Source organism: Lepeophtheirus salmonis, chromosome 5 (genome assembly GCF_016086655.4).
Source record: "Lepeophtheirus salmonis chromosome 5, UVic_Lsal_1.4, whole genome shotgun sequence".
In the NCBI taxonomy this organism is placed as follows: domain Eukaryota; kingdom Metazoa; phylum Arthropoda; class Copepoda; order Siphonostomatoida; family Caligidae; genus Lepeophtheirus; species Lepeophtheirus salmonis.
In genome coordinates this window covers 38598186-38625490 of record NC_052135.2, presented here as the reverse complement: position 1 = coordinate 38625490, position 27305 = coordinate 38598186, and the positions used below count along the sequence as shown (strand labels likewise).

The following is a 27305-nucleotide window of genomic DNA, read 5'->3' as shown; positions in this document are numbered from 1 at the left end:
TCTAACACAAATAAATACTAACTGACTTTTAATACGGCGTTGCACAAAAAATTCCACTGTATTTTGTTGTTAGCTGTGAATATTTCTGCTTCTTTTCCCTATTCAATGTTGTTCTGAATGTTGATTGGTTTAATTTGAATTAGCTCTAGTTCAGCTGTGAACAACTCCCACTGTTGATTGAATAATAATTTTGTATTTAGGAAGGCTTGGTTAACTGCTACCAACTGATTCTGGCCCATTTTTTCTGCTTCTTTTCGAAGTAAGGTTTTGAGATAAAATAAAGGTAAGGACGTGTTAAATATCAAACTTATTTTGCGTGATAAATGTAAAGAAGCCTGGACAAAAAAGCATCATAATTGAGATGGTTTTGTTAGTCATCCTATTCCCAGTGATAGAAAACACAATTTTCATTAAATACACTAACATAATAATAATTATAATCATGATGTTTTATTCTTAACTCAACTAAATTTGTTGCCTCAGATTTCTATGCAGGTATACTCATAATAAACGCAATGAAATATATAAAATTGTAATGAAATTATGTTTTTATTATGTTTATTGAATAAATACATAGTAGTCGTCTATGAGCCTCGGGATATTAGTCGCTATAATTTAGTCGATAAGTTTGTGCTTTTAAGATCCTCTTCTTCCTCTTCATCATCGGAAGACCTCCTTGGTGTTCGACTCAGGGTTGCTCCGCGCCTCTGAACTTCCCTCAACATATCAGGTAAACTATCAGTTAAGTTCTTTATCACATTTTCTAAGCGTCCTATTTTTTCGTCTAGGGCATGTAAATTCTGCCTAAGCTCTGACTTGTAGTCTGCCAGGACAGCATTGATTCGATGATCCACCTTGGATTCTGTATCTAAGTCGTTGTAAAGGGAAATTGAGTTGTGGGAAGGAATTGGCTCCAAGAATTTTGAAGAGTTTCTCCGAGAAGTTGTTCTTTTCGAAGGGGATGGAGGAGCAGGTGGCTCTGGGGGGTTGTGCGAATCACTGTCTATAGATTCGAAAGCCGTTCGATTCTGATGAAGTCTTTGAAGTAATCTCTCCCTTAGGAGTTGCGGGGATGTTGTGGTTCGCGTATAGTCCCCGCAAATTGATCCTCCTTCACTTACACGGCCACGAAATTTTGAAATGGCTCTCTTGAGCATCATGACCTGAAATAGTGAATTAAAAATAGACGTTATTAGTTATTGCTATCGATGGTAAAAAAATACTTTTGAATAAGGAATCTCACCTGAGCCTGTGTGAGAGGGGGTTCATACTGCTGAACTTCACTCAGGACTCTCTCTAACTTTTTATCTGAAACTTTGTAGAAGACTGTTCTCTTGCTTAGATCGAAAGTCAAAGTCAAATTGCGAGCAAAGGTTTGAGCGAAGGCTTTGTAGAATTCTAGAACTTCTTTGAGTTTTTGGACGTTGATTGTATGGATATCGCAATAGGTAAGGCCTCGTACATGAACTGCGGATTTTCCAACACGATTCTCCCTCCAATGAGAGTCACCAAACACATCTCCAGCCCCAAGGAATGCAAGAATTTCCCCATCCTGAATTACTTCAAGTGAGCCAGAGACGACAAACCCTAGTTCCTTAATACTCTCTCCCTTTCTAAATATAAAGTCTCCAGGAGCTGAATGTATCATTTCGAAACTTATAGCTAGGGCGCGAAGGCATCCGTCACTTGCAAGTCGAAAGGCTGGACATCCGTTGAATACACGGCGATTTAAATGAACGCATATATCTGCTTTCATATCTTTTGGACACACTGACAAAACTTTATTTTGATCTACGCCTTTTGTATTGGCCCATTTGGAGACAACGTAGTCCAAGACTCTCTCACACAAATTCTTTGGAACCTCATTTAAGATCATGAATTCCTTAACAGAATTGAGTAACTCGTGGTACTTGGCTGTTGCTTGGGTCATATTATGAATAATGGTGGTAACATGTCCAAATATGGCAGCATAGAGTAAGGATGAAATGATCATCATACAACAGCTGAACGTCTTTTCGTTGTCTGTTTCAGCAGCAATATTTCCAAAACCGATGGACGTCATACAAGTCATAGTAAAGTAGAGTGCCGTTAAATACATGCTCATTATTGGAGGTCCTCCCTCAATGATCACGAGCGCAGTAATGTTCGTATTACCTCTATGAACAAAATGACTCCCAGTCTTGTTTGCAAGAGCTGAGAGCCACCCATATTGGACTCCATTTTTTAAATCCTCTCGACCAATGACATACCAAATGCAAGCAAACCAATGCGCGACTATCATGTAAAAACTCAACATTAATAAAAGAAGAGCAAAGCTGCTCTCCAGGAATCGATGTAAAGCACGTGCAACTCGTCCGAGCCGAAAGAGTCTCATAACTTTGAGAATAGAAAAAATATTACCATAAGTACTTGAGGTACTCCCTTTGTCAAAGAAGTTGAGGGCGTCATAGGGCAAACAAGCCATAACATCAATCAAAAAACCCAGACTTGAGATAGTTTTTTCTTATCTTTACTTCGTCCACAATGACGGATCCATCATGCCCGACAAATGAAGTATGGAAATTAAATATGATATCAATAAAGAATATGACATCTACAATGGAGTCCGCCACAAGTAGTGTAATGTCGTCGTTGGTAGCAGTGCGATTGATAGCGAGATTGAAAGGAACCATGACGACAGTGTAGAAAGTGAGTCCAAGGATAACCCAATCCCATACAACCTTAAAGGGGGGAGTAGTGTAGAAGGATATGTGGAGGAGTTTTGGGTGGCTCATGACGATACTCTGGGAGAGAATCACAGAGGAATGATGACTGTTTGTCACGGATAAAAGTCGGAGGAAATTGATTCGAAGTATTCGACACGGCATTGTTGTTATTGTTGTTTGCGTTGGAGTTTGAAATTAGATTTGAGCGATTGAGGGTCATAGTCCATGCTAATTTTGCAAACTTACTCAAATTGCTCATTACATTATTTCCTTCAAGAGGCTCTTTGAAAGCTGTAATATCCCGAAATACACAAAGGAAAATGACCACAATTTCCTGTTCATTTCGAATCGGAGTTATTTCAACTTGAAGCCAGACTCCATGTCCATTTTTCTTGTAGTAAAGCACTTCAAATCCTCCTGGAAGATGACCCTCAAAGGTCATTTCCATTTTCTCTGTAAATAATAAAAAAAGTTATTTTTATAATGTGAATATATGTATATTAAATTATAAATAGTCACAAAAAATGGTTATATAAAGACTGTCTGTCGTTTCCAGATTTAAAATTTTGTTATTTATGTCCTTTTGCATATTATTATTTTATTAACAGATTCAAAGAAGAAGAATAAATTTTCCATGTTGCCAGTTACAAAGATGATATTTGAATTTACCCCTCCCTCCAGTCTTAACTTCTCCTTCAGATAGAATTATATCTATTCATTTCCATCCTACCTGGAAATAACTATGCAAAATAATATACACAAATATTATACCTCATTTATTTCTTTCCATGGCTGGGTTTTGTAAATATTTTATGTGTACTTAATATCTGATGAGATTATGAGGAAACAGTAAAAAATCGATTGCTAGGGCTGTAAAATTTGAAGCTTATTTGAGCGTGCAAGTTTTTTTTTTTTGTTGTTGGGAAGGGGAAAAGTGTTTTTGTTTTATTTTCTAAAGCTATTGTCATTCTTATACTTGAGGAGATAACATCTCAGTATAAAGTGTACGTACGAGTGAGTGCTCATAAATGACAGATTGTAACGCTCAGGGTTTGTTGAGGGAGCTGTCATTGTAAGTCCCTGTTAGACTCAGAGTAGAATGGAGCATCGAAAACAAAGTAATTCCTGTCTTTGTCCTTACTTGATGCAGATTGGGATTTATTTTAATTTCTTTCATGTTGAAGCTGCTCAAAGCTAATTTAATGAACCGTCATACCAGTGAAGCTGATCTTCTTTCAAACATACTTCAAATTGTTAGGCGTACCATGTTTTCTTTTTTTTTTACATACCAAAAATGTTTACGATTTATATAATATTTCTATAAAGGTACAGGGTACCGTCATAAGTACTTAACTAATTACATTGCTATAGACTTTCCTCATTGAGACGATGTAAAAATGAGGGTACTTGAAGGATTGGAACACGATGAAGAAATCTTTAGATATCTGTACATATATCCGAAAGTTCCATTTTTGGGCTAATACATATTTTTCCATTGTCCTAGGACAATCAAAACACTAAATTTGGAAAAATGTTATGTTCCTCAGGACATTTTTTGGCGTGGCATAGGCCATTTCAGATTGAACAAAATAGAATTATTTTTAAGTCAGCGTGAAAATGCTTAGCCCTCTTATACTTTCTTAAATATAATGTAAAAGTCATATGTAGTACGTTTTATATTTTTAAATATTTCATTTAACAGTCAAACTAAATATTCTTAATCCTGATTTTTTCATTTCAGGATTCTGGGATGTGCTGAATGATTTGTGTTTGGCCTGTTTATCTATCATAATGTTCTTTTTTTATCAATATCTATCAAGTAAACTATAGTTAAATTTTTCTCTGTTATGCATCATGAAATAGAAACACCACTAATCATTGTGCACATGTTAGACTTACCCAAAAACGGGACAGTGTATTAGGGTGGAGCTTATTTTTTAAATTTAAGAAATGTTAAGTTGCGAGAGTCGCAAATTTTTCCTTTTAGACTAAAGGCATCATATACAAATTTTGAACGGGTTTAAAAAATATTTAGAAGTAATTCAATGGCTTCAAATTTTTGAAATTTTACGATATTTTCAAAAATGAGACTTTTCATCTTTGTATCATCTTAACACTTAGTGTTACAACAAAACTTATTGAAAAATAAATTTATTTTAACAAATTTACTATGGAAAATATTGTGTAGTTTTTTCACTAACGTTTTGTACTAATTGGTCAAAAAGAGAAAAGACTATAACTTGTTTTTTTTTTTTGCAGTATGTCCATCAGATGCTCGTTAAATGAAATGATACCCATATTAGAATTAATGCATCCCAAATCTTTAGTAATTGTTAATTTATTACATGGAATAGAAAAATCAGTTTCAGTTAGGATAAATTTGACCTTTTTGCCATCTTTTACTGATCTTTTTTTGAATAAAAAGACTTTATAAGCTAATTTCGTACTTGAGTATTAAGAAATACTCATTACATAAAAATTGACTTTCTTCTGACCTTTACTTGATTAAAAAAGTCTTGATATCCAAATCTTAATAAATAAGTATTGTAATTAAAGCTTATTTAATTTTAAACTGAGATAAAATTTCTGAGCACTGTTTTTTAGTTCATATTTTTCTTGACAGAAAATACGTGATCAAATTCAAGGCATGTGCTTCTGAAATTTTTTTGTATAATAAAGTTTGTTGTAACACTCAAGGTTTAATTGATATTCAGATCAAAACACTTTTTTGTAAAAAAATCGTAAATTTTTTAAACCTTTCGACCCGTTGTGCTAGCTTTAAATATTTTTCAAAACCGTTTATAATTTATAAACAGATGTCTATTGCCTAAAAGGACAAATTTGCAACCCTTGTAACTTAACATTTCTCAATACCTTACAGTGTATTGTGCAAAGGTAAATTATTCATAGATGTGCTTGACCTATTCATTTGTTTAATGAAATATCAATTATTCGAAGGGAGAATTACGCTATACTTCACTTTGAATTTTTATAATTGGGAATCAAATAAATATTAATCCTAACAATCCCTATAGTAACGTTGAGGATATAATGAAAACTCAACTTTAGGGGCATTTTAGTTGTGGAAGCTGTTGCTGCATTTCCTTATAACTTTGCTTTATAGTAGGGCATTTAATCATCTTTTAATAATATCCATATATTTAATTTTTTTTTTGGTTATTTTTGTACATAGTTTCGGATTTTTTAATGTTTAAGAAATAAAAAGTACATATATATACCCCTTAGTTATCTAATATATAAACGGTATTAAAAGCCTAGTAAATCTAACACCCGAAACTAGCCTCCGTTCTTCAGTGAGCATTTTTTTTTGGGTATTCCCTGCCACCAAAGAAGTAGACAAGAGTCATTATCATAACATGGCAAACTATCAATAAAGCAAAGTCGTCTAATTGTATCTCTTTGTTGTCAGAAATTCAACAATGTTAAGAATATCAAATTTCTTAAAGGGTTCCAACGTCTGAAAAATAAGCTATCGAGGTATAGGAGTACTATTTGTAGAAGTTACGGAAGATTCTTGACACTTTACATTCTTCTTTAAGAACTAGGATGTAAAAATAATCCACTCTTCTTTGAACATTAAGATCTTAATGGGGTGCCGTATGGAGTTTATTGCTAGACTTACAACGTATTCGGTTCTCAGATAGTTTCCACATTTATTTTCCTTAGATTTGTTCACAAAAATTGATGATGTAAACAACCTGTTTCCAAACCCCTTTTCTTTAGTACGTGTGAAAGAGCTGCAATTTTTTTTCACGTTCTATTAAGAATATCGTCCACTGCTGTGCCCATAAACTAAACGAATCCGAACTATTACAACACAAGATTCTCCTTTGAGATCACTTTTCATTTTTTTTGATGGAGGCATGTTCTTTAGAACCATGTAAAAATGAATTTTGACCTAATTGCTCAAATTGATTGGTAATTTTCGAATCCTTTTTATTTGTAAAAAAAAAGTTTTGTTACTAATCTCCACTGATTTTTTTCGCAGTTGCCCAAACGATACATGATTTTGCTCAGTGAAGAATTAATCCCCCTTGTCAATTCTTAGATTGAAGTTTATCAGTTCATTTCAATCCAAGATTATGAAGAACGTATTGAATTAGGGATTGTCAGGAGCTAGTGATTTTTCCCCAATAGTTGCAATGAATGTAATTTACTCGAACGTACATCCAGTGGCATAATTGAAATTTTCTGTGAAGTATATTACCCAGCAATCTAGGAATCTTTATCATCACTCCGTTAAATTTTTAATGCCTTCCATGCTGTTAATTTTTATGTTATCTGAAATTCAAATTCGCAAAATGAAATAGATAAGAACATATAAAAAACAAGTAAAACAAAACAAATGAATTGGAAATATTTGAGCTGTATTCACTTCCTCAAAGGCGTGATCTTGACTCTTCGTAAAAGAATTCCTTTCCTTTTCTATGTTTTATGGACCCTCACAGGAAAGAATAATTGAGTAAAATCCTAAACGTTTTATTCCTCAATTTATTAGGCATGATATACGAGAATATGGTCAAATGGTGTTTCACGATTTCTATAATTTTCATTGCTCATTCTTCTTACCTAAGCTTACAATAAGCTTTTTTAAATGCACAGAAGGATATTTCCGATCGTCCTTTTTCCCCAATCTCGTTATATCCAAAATCCTTGACGACAGTACTCTTACTTTTTCAGTATTGATGCTCTCAGGAAAGCATGCAACTGAACATATATTTTCCCGCAAAACCAATGAGCACACTTTGGCATTCAACACCTTTCCAGAAAAATAGTAATATGAAAGTGCTCTAGTGTTTATTTGAGATATATCTATATATATACAGATATACCTATACAAGGCATCAAATATTATAATATGAAATTACTAGGAGGAATTGCGTTGTATTAATATAAATAAGCATTTTAGGTTAAAATTAATACTTCTAGCCAAGATCTACTCCTAAAAACAGTTAAACTTTCAAACCGTCATAAAAAACAATCACACACTAAAAATATAAAAATCAATCCATTGGTCTCACTCGATGAAAGTGTTCATACCTCCGCAGAATTTTTTTAAGTAGTTCTATATCTTGTTAAATCTGACAACTTATATTTGACAATGTCAATAGCATGGTTCCAGGAATCAACACCCATCCTTTGTATTTTCAATACAAAAACACCATATCTTGCTGCAGAAGACACAACTATTCCTCTTAGGATTTCTCTAAGAATTAGTTCCACATACCAATTTATTGCCAATAAGGGCTTTGGCACTCAAATGTACGAAATGCATTACTTGATTTTCCGATTTTACATATTTTTATATTAGTCCTAATCAAAAATAAATTAATTGTGTTGCTGCAAAAGCTCAGAGCATCTTATACAATTTTAAATTCTTTAGAACGTCATTGCCTCATAATTATGCCCAAATTATTGAGAGATGTAGAAAAAGATTTTATAAAAATGGGATTTTGTTATATATTTTGCTTCAGTTTTTTTTCTTCAGTTGTAATTTCACCTCCTCACTTTAACCGGGTAACCGTTATTATTTACCCATTTTAACTACAAAGTATTGAAGTCCATTAGAGGATCCTGGGTAAATTGGGAACAAGTTTATTAGCTATTAATTGATACACAAATAACATGTTTTAGTCAAAAGATCTGCCCTCAGAATTCATGGTGTACACCAGGTGTTGGCAGTAGCTACTGCAGAACCTCTTGATGTACTCGACACTCATGAAGGACCTGGCATTGTTGACAGAGGCATTGGACTACACGTGCGTCTAGATGAATAGTCTAGTTGGTTGAGTCCTGGGCTCTTCAGTGGTCAGAAGTGCATGCTGGCCTCTACTCTGGGTGTTTCTTTGCGGTATGGGCAGGTGCTCCATCTTGTTGAAAAACCCAGGGAGAATAACCAACAATGGATTTTATACATGGAAGAAATTTGGTATTCAGAATTTTACAGTAGTCGTCAGTTATCAGCCTTTATCCTAAAGGTAACCACATGGGATTACGGGACCACTTCTCTATCATTCTGCCTGTTGAAGACAGGCTCAACAGTAAAGATCTTCTCATCAGAAAAGATCACAATGAGTCCACAGGTTCTCTTGAAGTGGTTCAGGATCTTTTTTGTCCGTTCCATACTGACTTTTCACAACTGAGGCCGCAGAATAGGCTGCAGAGACTTTCCTCCTACCTTTTTTCGATCAGTACACCGCTGATGGGGATTTATTCATATTACTGGCCATTTCAGCAATTGAAAGATTCGGTTTTTTCTTAAAGGGCAACTCAAGGCTCACAAGGAAGGTTTCCTACCTACTCCTTAAGAGCGTCTGAGGTCCTCTACGACCTTCAACTTGATGAAAACATTGTAAATCGTCTTCCTCGAGGTCCCAGTCTAATCCCAGATGAGTAAATAATACCAAATGGTTTGGTTAGTAATATATTATACAATAAATTAAAATATAGTTGTTCTAGGATACAAAAAAAAAATAACTGCAAATTTAACAAGTAAATTAATATTGGATCCCCTTGCCGAGCTCCTTTTCCACAATAAATTGCCATGGAAACCATAAAAGTCACCATAAAAAAATGAACATGCATGAGCTATTTTCATGTTGATTCTATACCTAAATGCTATAATCATTTAAAGAAATAAAAAAAGAACGAGCATTCAGTTTCAATCAAAGCGTATACTTGACTTAGACTAATAATTAAATAATCTGTGAAAAAATATTATAGGAAATATAAATACATTCGTATATCACTCCAGTCAAATCTGCTGTTTATTAGATATTTTCGAGACTTTAGTAGACACAAACTCAAAGAATACTCACAAAATATATCTTGTAGATAATTATAAAATTGAAATGGTTTAAATGAGCTTAAATGACAAAATTCTGACACTATAAACAATTCTTTTTTCAAGACTGCAAGTTCCAGAACCTTTCCCAAAATGAATCAAATTCAAAACAACTTTGGAAATAAACAATTTCCCTGTGACATCAGAATTGTTGATGTTGGCCATTTGGAGAACTTAACCAATCATATTTTATAAGAATAAAATATTTTTTTATTATTAATAGTAAGCTATTGTATTATATGTGGATGTCAAAATGAGACCAACAAATGTAAGGACTTCACGTTTACTAGGTATATATCAAAAATTACATAATAGGTGCTTATATCTCAAATCCTAATATGTTTTAAAAATATGTTAATACATCCTATTAAAGTCTTATTTCCATCATTTATACAATCCATTCACTATTACTACTTATTCCAAAGATAAAATAGTTTTCTCATATTACTCTGCTTTTCTCTTTCCTAAATCATCCCAAACAAAATTTGATGGAGTTTAATCAGGATAGATTGTAAATTTGTCCTTTTTATATAGTCAAAATACTAACTATGAACCTCCAAAATGGCGTTCCCCATAATCAGTGGCATCTCAAGCCTCTTTTGTTTGGGGGCGCTTCTCAATCTTTACATGTATATATGTTGTGTACCAGTTGTGATGTCTGTACAAGATGCACATTGTACAAGTAGGAATTTCTCCGTCTTAAAATCCATTATTTAATTACAACGTTTGTCATTCTAATAACCAACTATTAATTAAAACGGCCAAAAATTACACCATTGATATATTGATTATCATGGAATATTTAATTATTCCATTATCATCATTTCAAGTACTCAAAGCCCTTCTTTTCAAATGATTCATCTCATTTTTTGGTTGTAACTTGTACAACTTGCTTATACAAGTTTCAACCTATACAAAATTTCAACTTGTACACAATATGTATAAAATAAACCCATTCATATAAGTAATTTTATTTTGGTGCTGATAATTTTTGGAGGGTTAGGCTCCCAAATTATGAAAGATAGCAACGAACTTGCCTCTAATCATGAATTTATCATGTCAGTGAAAATGCTTCTTCTCATTTTCTTATATCAATACGCAACAGAAAATTGATTGGTGCATATTAAAACATATATATACTTAGTGTACATATATATATTATTTTTCTTCAGATGTAACCAATATGAATGTTAAAAGAGCTGAACGTATATAAATATTATTTTCTTTGTTGTTGGCAAGATCATCTCCTCTTCCCCTAGAAGTTATTTATGAAGAGTTTACGAACCGAAAGTAAATAATTGATATCAAAGGCTCCTCTCATTAACCTAAATTATTTTTTCATTTCTCTTTGTACAGCATGAGTAATGAATTCAACCTCGACCCTCCCTCAAAAAGGGGGAAATAAGTTTATAGAAAAAGAAGACAAACAAATATTGGCTAAAAAGCCTATATAGCATCATTCAGCCTTTCTTTAAAAAAAGAGAGAAAATAAGTTTAGAAATGATAAAATTTTCGTACATAGTTAGTGAACGACATCACTTTTCTTAATTATCCACAGGAGAAGGATTTCACATGTCCTAACGTTACAGTTCACAAGACCTGATAAATATTTGTTCAACGGTCGGCAAGTCATCCTGCTTTCTAAACAATATTTTTGTGATATGGATCCAGTATTTCCACAGTATATTTTATGACAGTTGTGTGTTTTACGTATAACTAATTTCTTATACCTTAAGACCCTTTGATTCTGCTCTCACATTATTCAATTATCAATTTTGATTTGCTTTTCTAAAGTGAGTAGCAAATTTATGGAAAGGGAAAATGTAATGCTATTATTATCCATCTTTGAAGCGTAGAAAAATGCATAGGTACATTACATTGTTGACGCCTTAAAGGCTTACATATTTATCAAGAATTATATCAACTACACCATCCAGAGGTTCTATAAATTGTGTCAAGGAATAACACAGAGGATTTGGGCTATCAGGGCCGAGGCGGTGACTATTGGAGTGTTTCATCAATTTTTTTTGTTGTAACGTTTCTTACTTTGGTTTGGTAAAATTATGTCTCTAGAACACAAATGTATCCACAAAATATCAACTGTTCCAATGCACTTTTTGATCCCTCCTCTGCTATTGACCGTTCGTTTTGTTCTGTATGCAGATCTATTGAACTCAAATGAAGTATTCCTAAGCTTTTAGATAGGAAATTATAGAGAATAAAGTAAAGCAAACTATTATATATTCAATCTAAGATATATTATAATATTAGATGCATTTAATATATAAAAATAATCAAGGCATCTTCTTGACCAGTTGGGTAAAAAGAAAATTGGCTATATCTATCTCTAAAAAGCCTTAGTTTCAACAACAAAATGTCTACAAATCTGCTCAACTATATACTACAAACATTAGCTAAGTTTTTTGTCCACCGACTTGAAATTAGATTTTTAGGTTAAACATGAGACAAAATGGACTATATTTAGCCAAAATTGACGAACCTAGCAACACTGTTCTTGCTTATTGAAGATTGTTTTTTTAAGATAAGCTAATGTAAGTACTATCAATACTTGTTTGAGAAACTATGACTCTAACATAATTTATTTATGTAATGAGCATTTTAAAAGCATTACCCGTGACCCCTATGACCTAGATACTCCCCAAGGAGATCAAAATATAAATAAAATCAATAGTACGAGTATATACTACTTGAGATATGAATGTTATTTTTTATTGGACTCATAAATATAGGAAACTTCTACAATAATAATTATTGCATACTCTGGTGTATGTAAAAAAGGCAAGTAGTTGTAAGCAAATAAGCATAAAATAAGTACTTACATACTTATAACGGGGAAAATAAACAAACATCATCCCCTTTAAAGGAAAAATTTATATCTAGGATTCAGCTATTTTTCTTTCTCCTTTGAGTTAGGCCGATGAATTTAATTGCTGATGTTTTGGAATCCTCATAGACAACGCATCTTCGGATGTGGAAATCTTAATTATTAAGCTTATCTTTAAAGTAGGGATTGAACGATTAATCGGAATATGAAAATCGGGTACTTTTAATCAAATAAGGTTTAAATTCCTGTTCTATTTATTATTATTTACTAGCTGTAGTACCCGGCATTGCCCGTAGTAATTAGTTACCCACGAACATACAAACTTTGCTTTAATAATACAGAAGATAATTCCCCAACAAATCCTTGCTGTATCTCTCCGTATTTCGTGACCAAACTCACTCGTAGCTACTCACTTAATACTAAGATTTTCTCTCTACAAGGTTAAAAAAGAAAAATAATACCAGCTTGATAATATCTTTTTAATAGTACTTTAACTTGTTGCTAAACATCATCTAAAGCCACATATATATATAGTACTTTTCTATTTTTTATTCTTGAATATGAGTTGAATATAACGCTTGCAAGATTTTACTCCTTTTATAAAATTTTTTTGTAGTCCCTTATTCCTTCTTTAGACTACAATGTTAAATGATGTAGATGAGGAAGCACTATAAACTGTGTACCCTATGACTGCTTTTCATACATACATACATGCAGATAAACTTTGCTTTATTAACAAAGATTACTGGGATTTAACTATTCATTACTTTTCCATATTTTAAACAAATATATATAATGAATGTCAGTCAAAATAGAGAAAAATACCATGTCAATTGATTACTTTAGTCTTCTAATTTTATAAAATATCGTGAAGAAATCATTTATGCTGAAAATATGCTCAAAACGGAGAAGAAACAAGTTGATCACAAACTCTGGTCCAAGCATATACTGTCAGTGGAGCAATTGTTATTTGAATGCATTACGTTTTGTTAATGTAATGTATGGGTTCTCATATCTGGGACCGTACCGAACATTTCTACATGATCATTGTACTGAACTAGCTTACTCATTAGACTGATTAGTAGCATTGTAGTGTAACATCGGTCAACCTAAAAGTACGCAAGTGTACTTATTACTCTTTAACCAGTGATTGTTTGAGGTAAGTAAAAATATAATAGAATGTAGAAAAGTCTAAAAACCTTTACTAGTGTAATAAATAATGTGGAAATCTGATGTAAAAGCAGGATTTTATTTTTAATCGTTCCATCACTACTTCAAGATACATATTTACAGGATCGTTACTTCAAATTACCACCTTTACTCCAGGTTCTAGGCCGTTTTTGAGGTTTCGTTAGAAAGTGGAAATTTGATATCCATGATGGTATTGGTTGCAAGGGCTTCAAATGGCACAAATAACTTCTTTTCTATTTTTCTTATAGGTTTAAAATAAAGTAGAAAACCTACCTGGACTTTAAATTGAAACCTATCCAAAAAAATATTTTTTTTATCCTTTTCATTCTTACATATTTGGTATTTATATCAGCTCTAAAAAACAAAATCAATTTGACTAACATAAAACTTGATCCACGAAGTGACATTTAAGGTTATGTTCCCAGAATAAAGCAATATAAAGATAAGTTCAGAACAAAACTTTGTTCACCATACTTTATCTCTATAAATATACATTGTTTATTGAAATATCATAAAAGTTTAAAAAGATAAGAAGAAATTATATTTTACGAACATATCACTGTTTTCTAGTACTGAAAAATAAAGAATCAAATATTTCTGGAACCAATCATCTGATCAGAGCCTTTACTACGATTTTTTGTGTGGTGTTAGGCTAAGCTTTGACCATTTTAATAGAAAGTTTTATTGATCTTTTTATATTATTAAAAAAGGCAAATTTGACAAAGAATATTTTTTCAAACGCCAAATATTACCCTTTTTTAGAAAATAATAGTTTTATTAGATAGAATATCTTATATATACAAGAAGAAACATATCTATATGCTTCCACCTACCTCTTCCTCCGTTTTTTTTGCTGCCTTGCAATAGTTTTTTTTTCTTCTTGGATGAACACTTATGATAATTCAATCTGTTCAATAATAATAAATGGAGATTGCATTAATCAGCTAATTCGTCTTGGATCGCTGTAATTCAAATGAGCACTTATGATAATTTAATTTGTTCAATAAAGCAAATAGTGACATTGTATAAGTTATAACTAATTTGACGTATTACTTTGGTAATATTTTGAAGTACCTATGTCCCATATGCATTCTTTTGAAGCATTGGATATTAAGCAGGATACTAATTTATTTGGAGGTAAAGTAATTTTGTTTTGTAGTTGGTGCATGTATTAAGCAATCTTCACTTTAGGCAAGTAAGGAGTGGTTTAGTTTATTGACATAAGGGTTGAACAAGGTTTAATTTAAAAGGATTACTATAATAAACTTTTTGTTTGTGATTAAAAAAAAATATCAGCAAAAAAAATCAAAAAAAATATTAATCATAAATTTGGTTTAGCTAGTACATAGTGAGAGGATTATTACGTAGCCATCTGTAGATTGTTTAGTGTTATTGATTATTTTCTATCTTTTCAATTTGTTGGGTTGTCTTCAAAGCATGTGTAACTGTGGGAGTATCACCGTATACAATACCTGTTTAGGAGTAATGCTGACGAACATAACCTTTTTTTATATCAAACCCTGGAGGCTACCAATTTTTTTTTTTTTTTTTTTTTTTTTGTGGTTCTTGGGGTTTCCAATTATTGTTCTAGAATAAATTAGGTACGTTAACATTCGATTCAAATAAACAAACATAGGTTATGAATAACATTACTTATTCGAATTAATGAATTATTTGATCACCATTTTGTGTCCAAATGCGCCCCATGCATTTGTCGAACGGGCAGGCTCATACTAGTGTATAATTACAAAAAATATTGACAAATTTCGACGATATACATTTATTTCTCTTGTCGACAAATTTGACAACAAGATTTCTGTAGCAAGTGAAGATTTACCATCTACCTATAACACACACGGTTTTGTATCTGATAGGAAGAATAAAATAAAATTATAATGGAAGTTTATATTGGTAAAAATCTTAACGACTTCTAGATTTATTCGAATTTGGAGGTCTCTTTAAGGGAGGATTTTATTTTTAAAAAACCCTATCGTAATATAATTTAATAATATTTTGTTAATAAAACTATTACATTTGGCTTTTAATGTGATGCAATAATCATAATTATCATACAGACAATCCCTGATAATTTGAAAACTTTTATTTTTCAAATTAAAAGGTGATTATATCCGAAAAAACCACAATTTTTACATAATTATTTGAATAATCAAATAAAAACAATTTCAACTAAAAAAATATTATATTTATTTAATATACTCAGTAATGTTTTTGTTTTTTTGTTTTTGTCATGTCAATAGCTTTTTTTCGATGGATCACTCATGATATGTATCTTTAATGTTTAAAAAGCAATGTTAAATGAATTTCAAAAGAAAAATAGAGAAAACAAAAAAAGGGGGGAAAGTTGACTTAATTAGCGATTTTTCTAATTTGAGCTATGGAAAGTATTTTATGTAGTAAATAATTATATTTTGTTAACTATAAGTGCATTTTTATTATATATAATTATATATTTTGATAAAGGAAAGTTTATTTATATTTGGGTATGTAATACGTAAAGTCATTTTTGTGTGTGTTTTAGGACTGTGAAGATAAAGGATCCAAAAAAAACAATCCATTTGAGTGTGTGCGTTATATGAAAGGAAAAAGTAAGTATAAATATAGAGAGAGTACTTTAGTACAATTTGTACTAAATGTACTGGCTCATTAAATCATATTAAAAAAATATCAAGCTGTCATAATTGCTCTTTAAAGAGGTGTTTGTCTGTTCATCAACACCTTATTTCGTAGGCAATACCGGTAACTACCGCCAATGATTTCATCTAGTATAAAATGAAACTGCCCAATAAATAATCCTGTTATGCAAATTTATTGAAATTGATCCTATTCATAATTATTAAAATTAAATGCAAATCATTATACTCTATTTCTAAGCCTTTCAAGCTTTCTATAGTCTATTTAATATTGAGCCAGGCTGCATATGTATACTTTTGCAGCTTTATTTTATTTTTGAATAAATTTGCAAAAAGTCTGTATTCGTTTTTATTGTTCGTTTATAACTTAAGAATACTTTTTTTTGAATATATCTTTTCTGATGATGTGACATGGTATATTAATATGTAATGACGGTAGAATGATGTTCTAAAGGGAAGTCATTCATTCGTCAATGGAAAGTTTGTTTTGTTCACATTATTTTGTTACATGAAACGTCCAACTTTGATGAAGTTAAATGACTAATGAAAAAATATTATGTAAAAACACATAATTCGTGAATTAATGGCTTACAAATATTATACATTTAGTTAGTATTTATTTCCCATTCGTCTTTTCCACTAATAATCAATATTCCTTATTAACTTACATAATTCTAGGCCATCGTTATAATAATCATTTTATTCAAACTTTATTTCTTTAGTCACACAAAAGAAAAGAAAAAGGATAGAATGATTACAATTGAACGAGTATTAAGCGGTTAGGCGAGGAAAACTGATAAAAGTGACTACAAGTGATCCCTTAAGCCAGGTTTGGTATTTTGAAACAATTCAAAATTTGAAAATAGTACATAAAAGAATACAATCAACGATTGATTTTATGCCTGGGAAGCAATGGCGTCGCTAGTCTCTTTTGGGGCTCAAGTGATGTCTGAACTTGTATAAGCACATTGTACATCTAGGAATTTCTTCGTCTTAAATTGCATTATTTAATTACAACATTTTTCATTCTAATAACCAACCATTAATTAATGCCTACATTTTATTTTTATCTACTAAAATTATATGGTTGTTATGTATTTATGACTAATATATCTGTGGGCACTTGAACTTTATAATGTGCTACAGATATTATTATAATTATTATATTGGAGTAATTTGTATTAAAATGCCCAAAAACTACACCACTGATATGTCTATTATCCATGGAATATTTAATTATTCCATTATCAGCATCTCAAGTACTGAAAATCCTTCTTTTAAAATGATTCATCTCATTTTTTGGCTGTAACTTGTACAACTTGCTTGTACAATTTATACAAAATTACAACTTTTATTCAGCATAGGTATATAATAGACCGATTTATGTAAGTAATTATATTGCAGTGTTGATGATTTTTGGAGCTAGTTTCCCCCCAATGATGAAAGGTAGCAACGCTCAAGGGATGTAATGACCAACCGGACTCACTAATATGAATTCATGCATATATTAATTATTAATTCGTCAATGAGTGCCTTTAAATTTATGGCTTTTTTAAAAACACTCAATACACAATTTTTTTTTGTTTTTGAGCACTTAAAAATATTACTGTTAACAGAAGGTTCATCTATGCACCTATGTAGTACTATGTAACAATCTTTGTGACTGCCAGTAATTTTAGAAACACATTTAATAGAGTTTTTTCATGTTATGAAATTCTTGCGTGGGAACTGGATATGACCGCTTACTGCTGTGACACGGTTAAATCTGTTGACTATTAGACCAGGTTTGATTGTACGCTTAAGTGTATAAAAATGCGGGTTAGAGATTTGTTAGATTTTCATATTATTCAAACAAATTTGGTCATCATGGAAACATAAATATAACATATTTAAACTAATACTTAAATTCTTGTGATTATAATATTGGTTCAAAGGTTTATATTCTGATGCTAGCCTGTTCTGTTGTGAAGTTGTGACAGCACTTGCACCAAAATTTCTACCAACTTATTTTAGCATATAAATTTTAGCTTTTATAATATAGTATGTTTTAGTTTAAACTATTATGTATTGTAAACTAAATTTCGGAAAAAATAATAATGTGTATAAACTATTGTAAAGTTTATCAATACACCTGTGTCACATTTTCATTTAATGTCTGTTCTTTATGTAATAACGATATTATTGGCTATTGTTAGCTTGTTACAAAGTTTTTTTTCTATTCTACAGACCTTATAGAAGAATATACTTTTTTGAATATCAAAATATAGCCTTGGGTTTTGCAGAGTTAAAGAAGAAAAAAAATCCTTACTCAGAGTTTCCCGATCCGTGAGAGCCCCCGTCATGAATTCACATTTGATGGATTTTTGCATAACTTCAGAACGACGGAAGCCAAGAAGCTTTGAGAATTCCGAGGAGCAGTAAACAATGGGATAGTCTACAATTTGTGCATTTGCAAGGAGGAAACTCGTGTCCGGCTGGTTTGAGAAGCGCGTAATCAAATTATCCAGAAAAGTATTTTGAGGGGCAACCAAGCCCCTTCTTCCTCCTGGCATGACACTTGAATTCTTATGGGTCTAACCTGTACCTGAAAGTAAAATTAACAATTAGTATCCTGCATCTGAAAAATAATGCATCGTATACATTTTAAATAATAGGTGTTCTCAAGTGGGATCCTAGGATCCCATTTTACCGGAATTTTTCGGATTATTACACCTGCCAGAAATTACCGAGAAATCCTGCAATTAATTGTTTAATAATATACAATGGGAAGAAAAAGATATGCAAAACAATACTTTTTCGTCATTTTTATCAATGTTTATGACTTTAACAATATTTTTACTTTAACCCGATGGAAATTATTATAAAAAAATAAATCAATAAAATATTTTTTAATTATTTGTCTGTAAAAATCCAGCTGTTTTGGTCAGACTTAATTTCATTTGTAATGGATCTCTCTGGTAAGTATAAAAGATTCAGAATGGTTATCATTACAATGGTTATGGAAAAAGTGCCCCGCAAGTAAAAATGAGTTGTGGAACATTTTGAAGAATGCTTGGAATGATATCACACCTGAGTATCCTGTGTGATCTAACAGCAATAAAACCGAATGTCTGTAAAGCAGTTATATCTATATTTTCTTCATTTAATAGCCAAATTACTCTGTTACCTGATAACAAAGTCGTAGGTAGTTAGAAAAATAAGTGAAATTCCATTTTTTCCAAACTTTTTCTTTCCAGTGTATATTTTATTATATATTTATATATAATTGATTAATTAAAGCATGAAACACATATTAAAGGATTTAAAGAAATTTACAAAAAAAAAAAAGATTTATCATTTCTAAACTGTTCCATATGTGTGCACTAGTTCCGTATATTAAATGGGTTTATAGAAGAGTATGACATTTGGCATTTCAAATATCTCATATTTACATGGATTCTAAATTTGGCATGTTTATCAATTCCAATATAAGTTTTTTTGTTTAGGGTCAGATGGAAATTCATAATTTTTGAAAAGAAGGTATCACGGTTACTACAAAAATCAACACGCACACTAATATAGCTAATGATAAAAATGAAGTAAATGAAAATTGAGAAAATATAGAGAAATAATAGTGATGGAAATCGTGTGTATATTAAACGTGTTAAAAAAAATCAACATGCTAACCATGACAATTTGAAAAAAAAGTTTTGAATGAGATACGTTTTCTTAGATTAGCTACAATAATCTGTGACGAGAAGGAAAGGGGAGAAGGAAATATTCAAGGACATGAGCAAGAACTACTCTGAGATCACCCTCAATTCTACTCATATTCCACCAAAGAGTTACCATTTTAACCAAACCTCAAAGTTTTATGAGCTGACACAAATGTTCAATCAGGTCTTTATTTGTAATTGAATATAGTAGGAAAGGAAGTTCACTACTCAGGTGTTAAATAATAATGACAACTGCTGAGGAAAAGAAAATCTATTCTTCAAATTACCAATTCCAAAAAAGTGGGTGGGCTAAAAATACACACGATTTTCATTACTATAGATAAGACTAGCTTAAAGTTTCTTCTTTCTCCTTAAAATATTTTAAAAAAAATAGTAAAACGTCAAATATTTTATTATTTATCCCCATATTTTCCCGGGATCCCACAATTTCAAAAAATGTTTACCCCAATCCTGTTCCAAATATATATGTTTCTAATTGCAAAAATATACCAATCCAACAAAAAAACAAAAAAAAACTATTGTGTTTTATTTCAAATATACTTTTATAAATTTACTTTGCTTCATTTAAAAAAAAATTCTAATTCATTCCTCTTTTTTATTTATTTAAAAATTTATTAATTAAGAACCTGTTATTCAATGGTTTGTATTCAATTTGACTAAAATTAGGATTAATAGCGGATATAATAGAGTTTATCTCCAAAAATCTGGGAATCTCGTTTTCTTAGGATTTTACACATATATTTAGTATGATAATTTCCCTGGAAATTATCAAATTAATTATTTTATGAACTAAAATTATTTTATGTATTTCTTATAAAGATTTACAAAACATTTTATAGAAATATGAATTTTGGAAAAGAGTTGTGATGATGTTTTTAGAGATGAGAGTCTTCTTTCAAAAAATTATTTTAGATATTTCAACAAGCTACTAGAATTCCAACTAAATTCCAATATATTTATAAATAGATTCAGAAAACAAAATATTGAAATAGCTCTAAAACATAAAAAGGTAAATATTGTTAAAATTTTAAAAACACGTCGGAATTGGACAGAAAGCAGTGCAACAAACTTTTATCGATGGTTTAGTAATATAAATAAATCAGTGACGTCATCAACAAACTATCTGAGCTATCTTGGAAGTGTCAGGTATTCAATTTGCATATTACTAATGAATAACTACTTTAATTAAGTCATAATAAAGAAGGATGGCAACCCAGTAAACAATTTGTTGGTATATATATAGCGACCAATATGCAAGTCAGCTTTGTCAGTCATGAGCTAGCATGTTTGCCCTGCGCTTTTACAGATTTTAACAGCGTTACTTATCCATGAGTTGATTCTTATTTCAGGTCCATGTCTGTTGATTCATTATTATTTGAACTAGCATATCCCCTCTTTCCTTATTGCCTCATTAGTTTGCACCAACTACCGACATAACAAGTTCTACTGTTTCTCGAAAATCTAATAGTACCAATAATAAATAGGGATGGGACGAGGCCGATTTTAAGTTCCAAATTAAGGATCAATTCAACCCAAATAAACAAAAATGTTTATCATATAATAGATTGTAAACTGAAGTTATATTTAAAACAAGATAAGATCTAGTCACATAAAATAATTCAAAAGGCCTCTTGCTCACTTTCCTTTCATATTCAGGTCTTATTTATTTCTTCAATTCCAAAAATATCTAATTACACACAAATATGCAGTGACATTCAATGCTGAATATTTGATTTAATAAAAACCAAACACACATTGCTCAAAATTATATTGACAAATTTGAAAACTAAAACCTTCAATAAATACAATTAAAGAGCTTTTGAATAAAGAGTTGGAATGATTGGATATGTAAGTATCACACCTCGGTCAAAAAATGTCTACAAAATTCTAATCACTAACAATTTATAAGATGTTCATAGCAGAGTTAGACAATTTTATAACAATGAATATTCAATGTGATTTTAACAAAGTTTATCCTTCTATAAAAATTAAGTATATATTTGTTTATGGCTGGAAGACCATGTACAAGTTTTAACGAATAAATAAACTTAAAAATATATAAATTTGACATGTGACCATGCAATACTACTTCAGCGTTCTACATACAAATCTTTTTGATCTAATTTCCACTTTATCTTTTTATATATTTGGATGATGATGTATGCACGCTAGAATGAGCCTGATAACTAAAATTTGTTCAAAAATGCTTGGCAAGGTGGGTCTGAAGGTCGATGCCAATATTTACATCAGTGTTTTGCGCACCAAAGTATGTCTTTGTATCTGTAGCATCATAAAAGACCAACCTTGGATGTGGCAGCAAGACCTATTACTCTATTACACCAGATGAAAACACTCAATTTTCTTAATTACGGCCTGCCAAGTTCTTCGTCTCCTAACTCACCAGAATAGAACCCTTAAGACTTTTTTGTATTGGGGTAATGCTGAACGGGTTTCCAATGAAGGTTCCCAAAGAACTATGGGATCTCCGAGAGCTGGGATAAGGGCATTATAGACTTGAGCCATTGGTACAGCAAAGAAAGCTGGGGACGTTTCCAAGGACGTTGTGAACGTCTTGTCAAGCTAATTACAATTTAATTGATTAAATTTCAATTTTTTTTTGTAAAATTTTAATAAAACCGGTTCAGAAATAAAGTCAAATCAGCGTTAGACTTTTTTTCTCGGCGAGCAAATGTTGAGATGATCCACCCTTTATATTAATATTAACATGAAATTTTTAAATAAATATGGAAAAATCTAATTTAGAAACATTTTTAAATTAAAAATTTACTCGTGAAATAGTGTTTCTTTAAAGTAAAAACGAAAAATTTAAAAACAGCCTAGCCCATGGAGTAAATATTGATATTTCTTTCCATTTCTTTCAATTTTTGATAATGAATCACAAGTTTTCCAGAAAATGGTTATTGTATATTTTAAGCATTGTATTTTAATCTGAAATGTATTTTTTTTTTTTAAAAGATTAAAAAAACCCAAAAATGTTTTTTTAGTGTTGTCCTTTATTGGAAGATTTCATCAGCTTTGTGGTCCAGATTTGTGTACAAATATATTTATTAATCTGTCAAAATTTAAGAACTTTTTTGGTACCAGCCTCACTTTAATGCACACACTAATATATATGTTAGTGGATTTGAATGAAATTATACCATCACTATGAAAATCTTATGAAACAATTTATTTAACTTATCATAAATAACTACATGGTAACATTGAATAGATGAGCCTTAATGGCGGAAAATATTCTATGTAGGCATCATATCTTTCATTAATATGTACACGGTTGTTCAAAATTTTAAACCTCTCATTTGACATCGTAATTTTTTAGATGCCAAATCAATCAATCGTGAATATGATTGTATAACATTTAAAAGGATTCAACCCTCATCAACAGGTAAAAATAGGGTCAAACAAATTTTCACTCTATCAGTCAATAATAGACGCTCGGCTTTCTCTTCCGCACCAGTGTCAGTCCCGAGAAGTTTGTAGATATCGTTGGGATCTGCCTAAAACGTTAAGAAGTATATTACAGTCCCATATAGCTAAGAAGATCCCAAATTTCTGCATCAACAATATTACTTACTTTCAGCCTGCCTCCATGTGACCCATCTGCAGCCCTAACCTCAACCTTCTGTACCTTGTAGTTTGGGGCCCCTTGTATAAAAATATCTCCTGGACCTCTTATCCAAATTTGGATTCCCTCCGATTTGCTATCTTGACATCTACATACTTTTAATAAGAAAAAAATAGCTCCTTTTTTATATAAAAAGAGTTGATGAATTAAAAAGTAGAAGCCCCATCGACAAATAGCTTTATCTCAATTACTTTTTTTAAATTATATGGACGGATGTCATTTGAGAAACACACAATAAAAAATATTTATTTTACGGGGCGAGTGCGTCATTAATATTCAAATTGATTATTTATATGATAAGTTATAAAATAACTTATTTGAAGGGTAGAATTAGTGTCACTTTATATTTTGATTTGTTATCATTTCTTGTCAACTTTCAGGACAATAAGAGTTTGTCGTATTTATAGAAAAAAGAGTTGTAAAAAAGTAACCATAATAAGTTTTTTTATATTACTTTCACAAAATCTATACTATACTAATCTATGTATAGATGACATGAAATCAAATCAAAAATACTTTTTGTTTAAAGGGAAACTTTATGCCAAGAGGCTCAATAGTAAAAAGATATGGGAACTGATTGTGAGCCATTTTTTAGAAAACAAGGTGAAGAACGATTTAGAAATTATAATAAAATCCCCTGGACAATTGTTTGAATCAGAAATAAGTGTTGGCAGTTATTATATGGATTCACTGCCTAAAATGGGATGTATAATGACTGAGAAATCGACATTGACAGTCCCATTGGTCACAGTAAAAACTGAAATAAGAAACAAAATTAATTATCTCGGGTTGGAAGAATGGAACGGCGATTTAAGTTGTCAGCAAACAAAATACTTTTTTCCTCGTCTTTGTAAGGGATGGAAAATAAATAAAGAGAGAAGAACATCAATCAAAAAGGGCGTATGTTTTGTGGCTACTCATAGTCCCTTGACGAAACATCTATAGAAGATGGGCAACGTAGTGGAATAATCATGCAGGTTAAGTGGAGAAGATGTGATAGCCTTGAAAGCGTGAGAAGAAGTATATGGGAATTTAGCCAATATCTCCAATGGAATAGGAAAGACATTTTATATTTTATTGATATAATTATTGCCACTGGTCCTTTTGGGGATGTTTTTAAAGAAATTTGAGATTTTGACAGTAATTGTGAACTGTCTTGAAATAACATGATGTGTTTTTACTTTACAACACAGTCTTATTTTCATTATGGGGTCTTTAGATTTATGTTTCACTTATTTTCAATTTATGTTCTGATTTGGAAGTGATGTTTGTTTCAAGTTTTTATATAAGCGTTGTCTTTTGGATTTTATTTTACTCATAACATTGTGATGATTACATCACCTTAACTTCCAGGGTATATGGTATACGCACGGGTTACTGTATTAAATTGAAGTTTCGGTGACCTTGGGCCGTCTGTGTCGCCGCATATTCTGCAGAGGCAAGGATGAAAAAAAAAGCATGAACTAGACTTCATGAAAAAAGTTTATGTGGGGTCTTGGGCTAGTAGACATAACGAAACGCTGGATTATGAGTAATTTTATATGGTTTAGAAGATTGAATGGGAGTGAATGTACATCGACAACATAATAAATGTGGATAGGAAAAGAATATATGATTAGGATCTTCATCACCAGCCTGAATATGTTAATGTCAACCTATTTAAACTATTCAAAATTAATGGAAGCTTTTAGATTGTTATAGGTGCTACATGTTGGAAGTTACTTGAGAAGGTTTTATTTGGTATGAATGGAGCAGAACCTCTAGTTCGCAACCCAAGAGTATTAAAGAACAGAAGAAACTGGCCAACAGAGGATAGATAGTGGCGGAGGATATAAAATTGGAGGAGTTAAAAAAATGATGGTCTCAATTTGAGAAATATATACGCATTCAAAAAAAATATTTCATAGTTTGTCTAGAAAGACTTGTGTATTCATTTTTCAATTCATTTCTTTTTTTAGAAGGAGAGGATCAAGAACCACATAACTCCACTAACCTTTATCTGGTTCGAGACCTATCGAAAAATTCAGGACGAGATAAAGGGATCAAAAAATGAGTCAAGTTGATTTAAAAAAATATTCACGGCCCTCTGATTTCCCATCATACATGGTTGGTAAATCATAGGCTCATTACAAATTCGCTGCCTACAAATAAATGGGTGGGAAAGAAAAGTATAAGCATTTGTAGACTGTGTGAGGAGAAAGAAGAGGATAATATTCCTTTATTCTTAAATCTTCCTTATTCACAAAATGGAAGAATATAAATTAGACAATATTTTGGAATTGTTGATGAGGGAGATATCTACTTGTCGTCGGATTTGTCGAGAGCTAAGATTATTAGACTGAAATTTGTGTTTATAATTTGTTGACTGTTATGGATTGAAAAGAAACCAAAAGCTATGAATATTTTATTTTGAATAATAAGTTTGTAAATACTTTATTATACACTAGCAAGTACTAAATAAGTTTAAGATATAAAAACGTTAGTAAAACGGACCAAATTTCCAGAAAAAAGTAACTTAACTTTAAGATCCCACCCTGAAGCTATGTTAAAAAAGCCAACACGTTTTTAAGTACCTATTTATGTAGAACATGTTGACAAAATTTCATATTCATAAGAGTTGGGCAATTTTGCTTATTGTTGATCAAGTACTTATTCGTGTATTTCAGATTTTGATTTCATAATTTGAGAACATAAGAAAAATAAATAAGTTCATTTTAGGAATTCTCACACTTCAAAAAAGTTAAGTATCAAATTTCAAGAGGTTAGTAGCTCTTTTGGATACAAAATATGCAAGAAAAAGAAGCCTTGGGTAAAAAGACATTAAAGCGACATTGAAAATTTGGGTCTGAAACGAGTATCTATATCTCAGAAACGACTCAGAGTTATGCAATGAAATTTGGCACACTTTATTAGCCCATAAATTTGAGCTTGTGTGCTAAAAATCATCCAAATCTGAGAGGGTCTGGTGACATGCCCTCGTTTTTTTTTGTTTTTTTTTTTGCCCGGAGTTAAGACGGTTTATTGTCTTCAAAATAAACACAAAAAAGTAACAGTAACATAACTACCTTCAAAAACAAACAACATGCCCTCGTTGATTTGACATAAAATGCCCCTAAGACAATTGTTTAATGAGTATTTTAGTGAATTAAGAGATTTTTTTTCGATCGACATATTTTTGTATGTCATCAGAATAATAATGAACAAAAAAAGTTATTTTAATTCCACATTTATTACACTATCGTTTTAATTCAATTCTATTTTTCCTTCCATAATTATTTTACCAATAGAAAAAAAAATCGCCTGTAATTCATCTTAAAAAGGAATATACAAAAATTTTGTATTATGATTGAATTTCTTTTGTATTCTGATCTAAAATTGGTAATTACATTTTAGATGACAAGCACGTTACTTGCACACACAATTTTGCAGATAATTTATGTAAACTAATATAATTCTTCCTGTTAATTTAAAAATTAAATGGAGTTAATTGGCTTATTATTCAGTTTGGTAATAGTATTTGAACTTAAGAGTAGAGCTTAAATTTGACATATGCTAATTGGGTTTATTTTTAATTGATTATTTTTATTTTATACATATTAAACAAATCTACATCTTATATTTTCTAAATATAATTTCAAATCAATGTTAAGTTAAGTCATTAAAATATCTTTTTAGAAGCACTATTT

General features: G+C 31.0%; 1 protein-coding gene across 1 annotated transcript in view; it reads right to left on the bottom strand.

Annotated features, from left to right (window-relative positions):
• Positions 1-431: 431 nt before the first annotated feature.
• The window catches only part of LOC121118695 (potassium voltage-gated channel protein eag), an 83464-nt gene continuing 56590 nt past the window's right edge, over positions 432-27305 (bottom strand). The window contains 5 exon segments of the mRNA XM_040713281.2: positions 432-1163; positions 1244-2482; positions 2484-2729; positions 2731-3158; positions 18566-18841. Coding sequence (XP_040569215.1) covers positions 609-1163; positions 1244-2482; positions 2484-2729; positions 2731-3158; positions 18566-18809 — 2712 coding nt within the window. The 5' untranslated portion in view covers positions 18810-18841 and the 3' untranslated portion in view covers positions 432-608.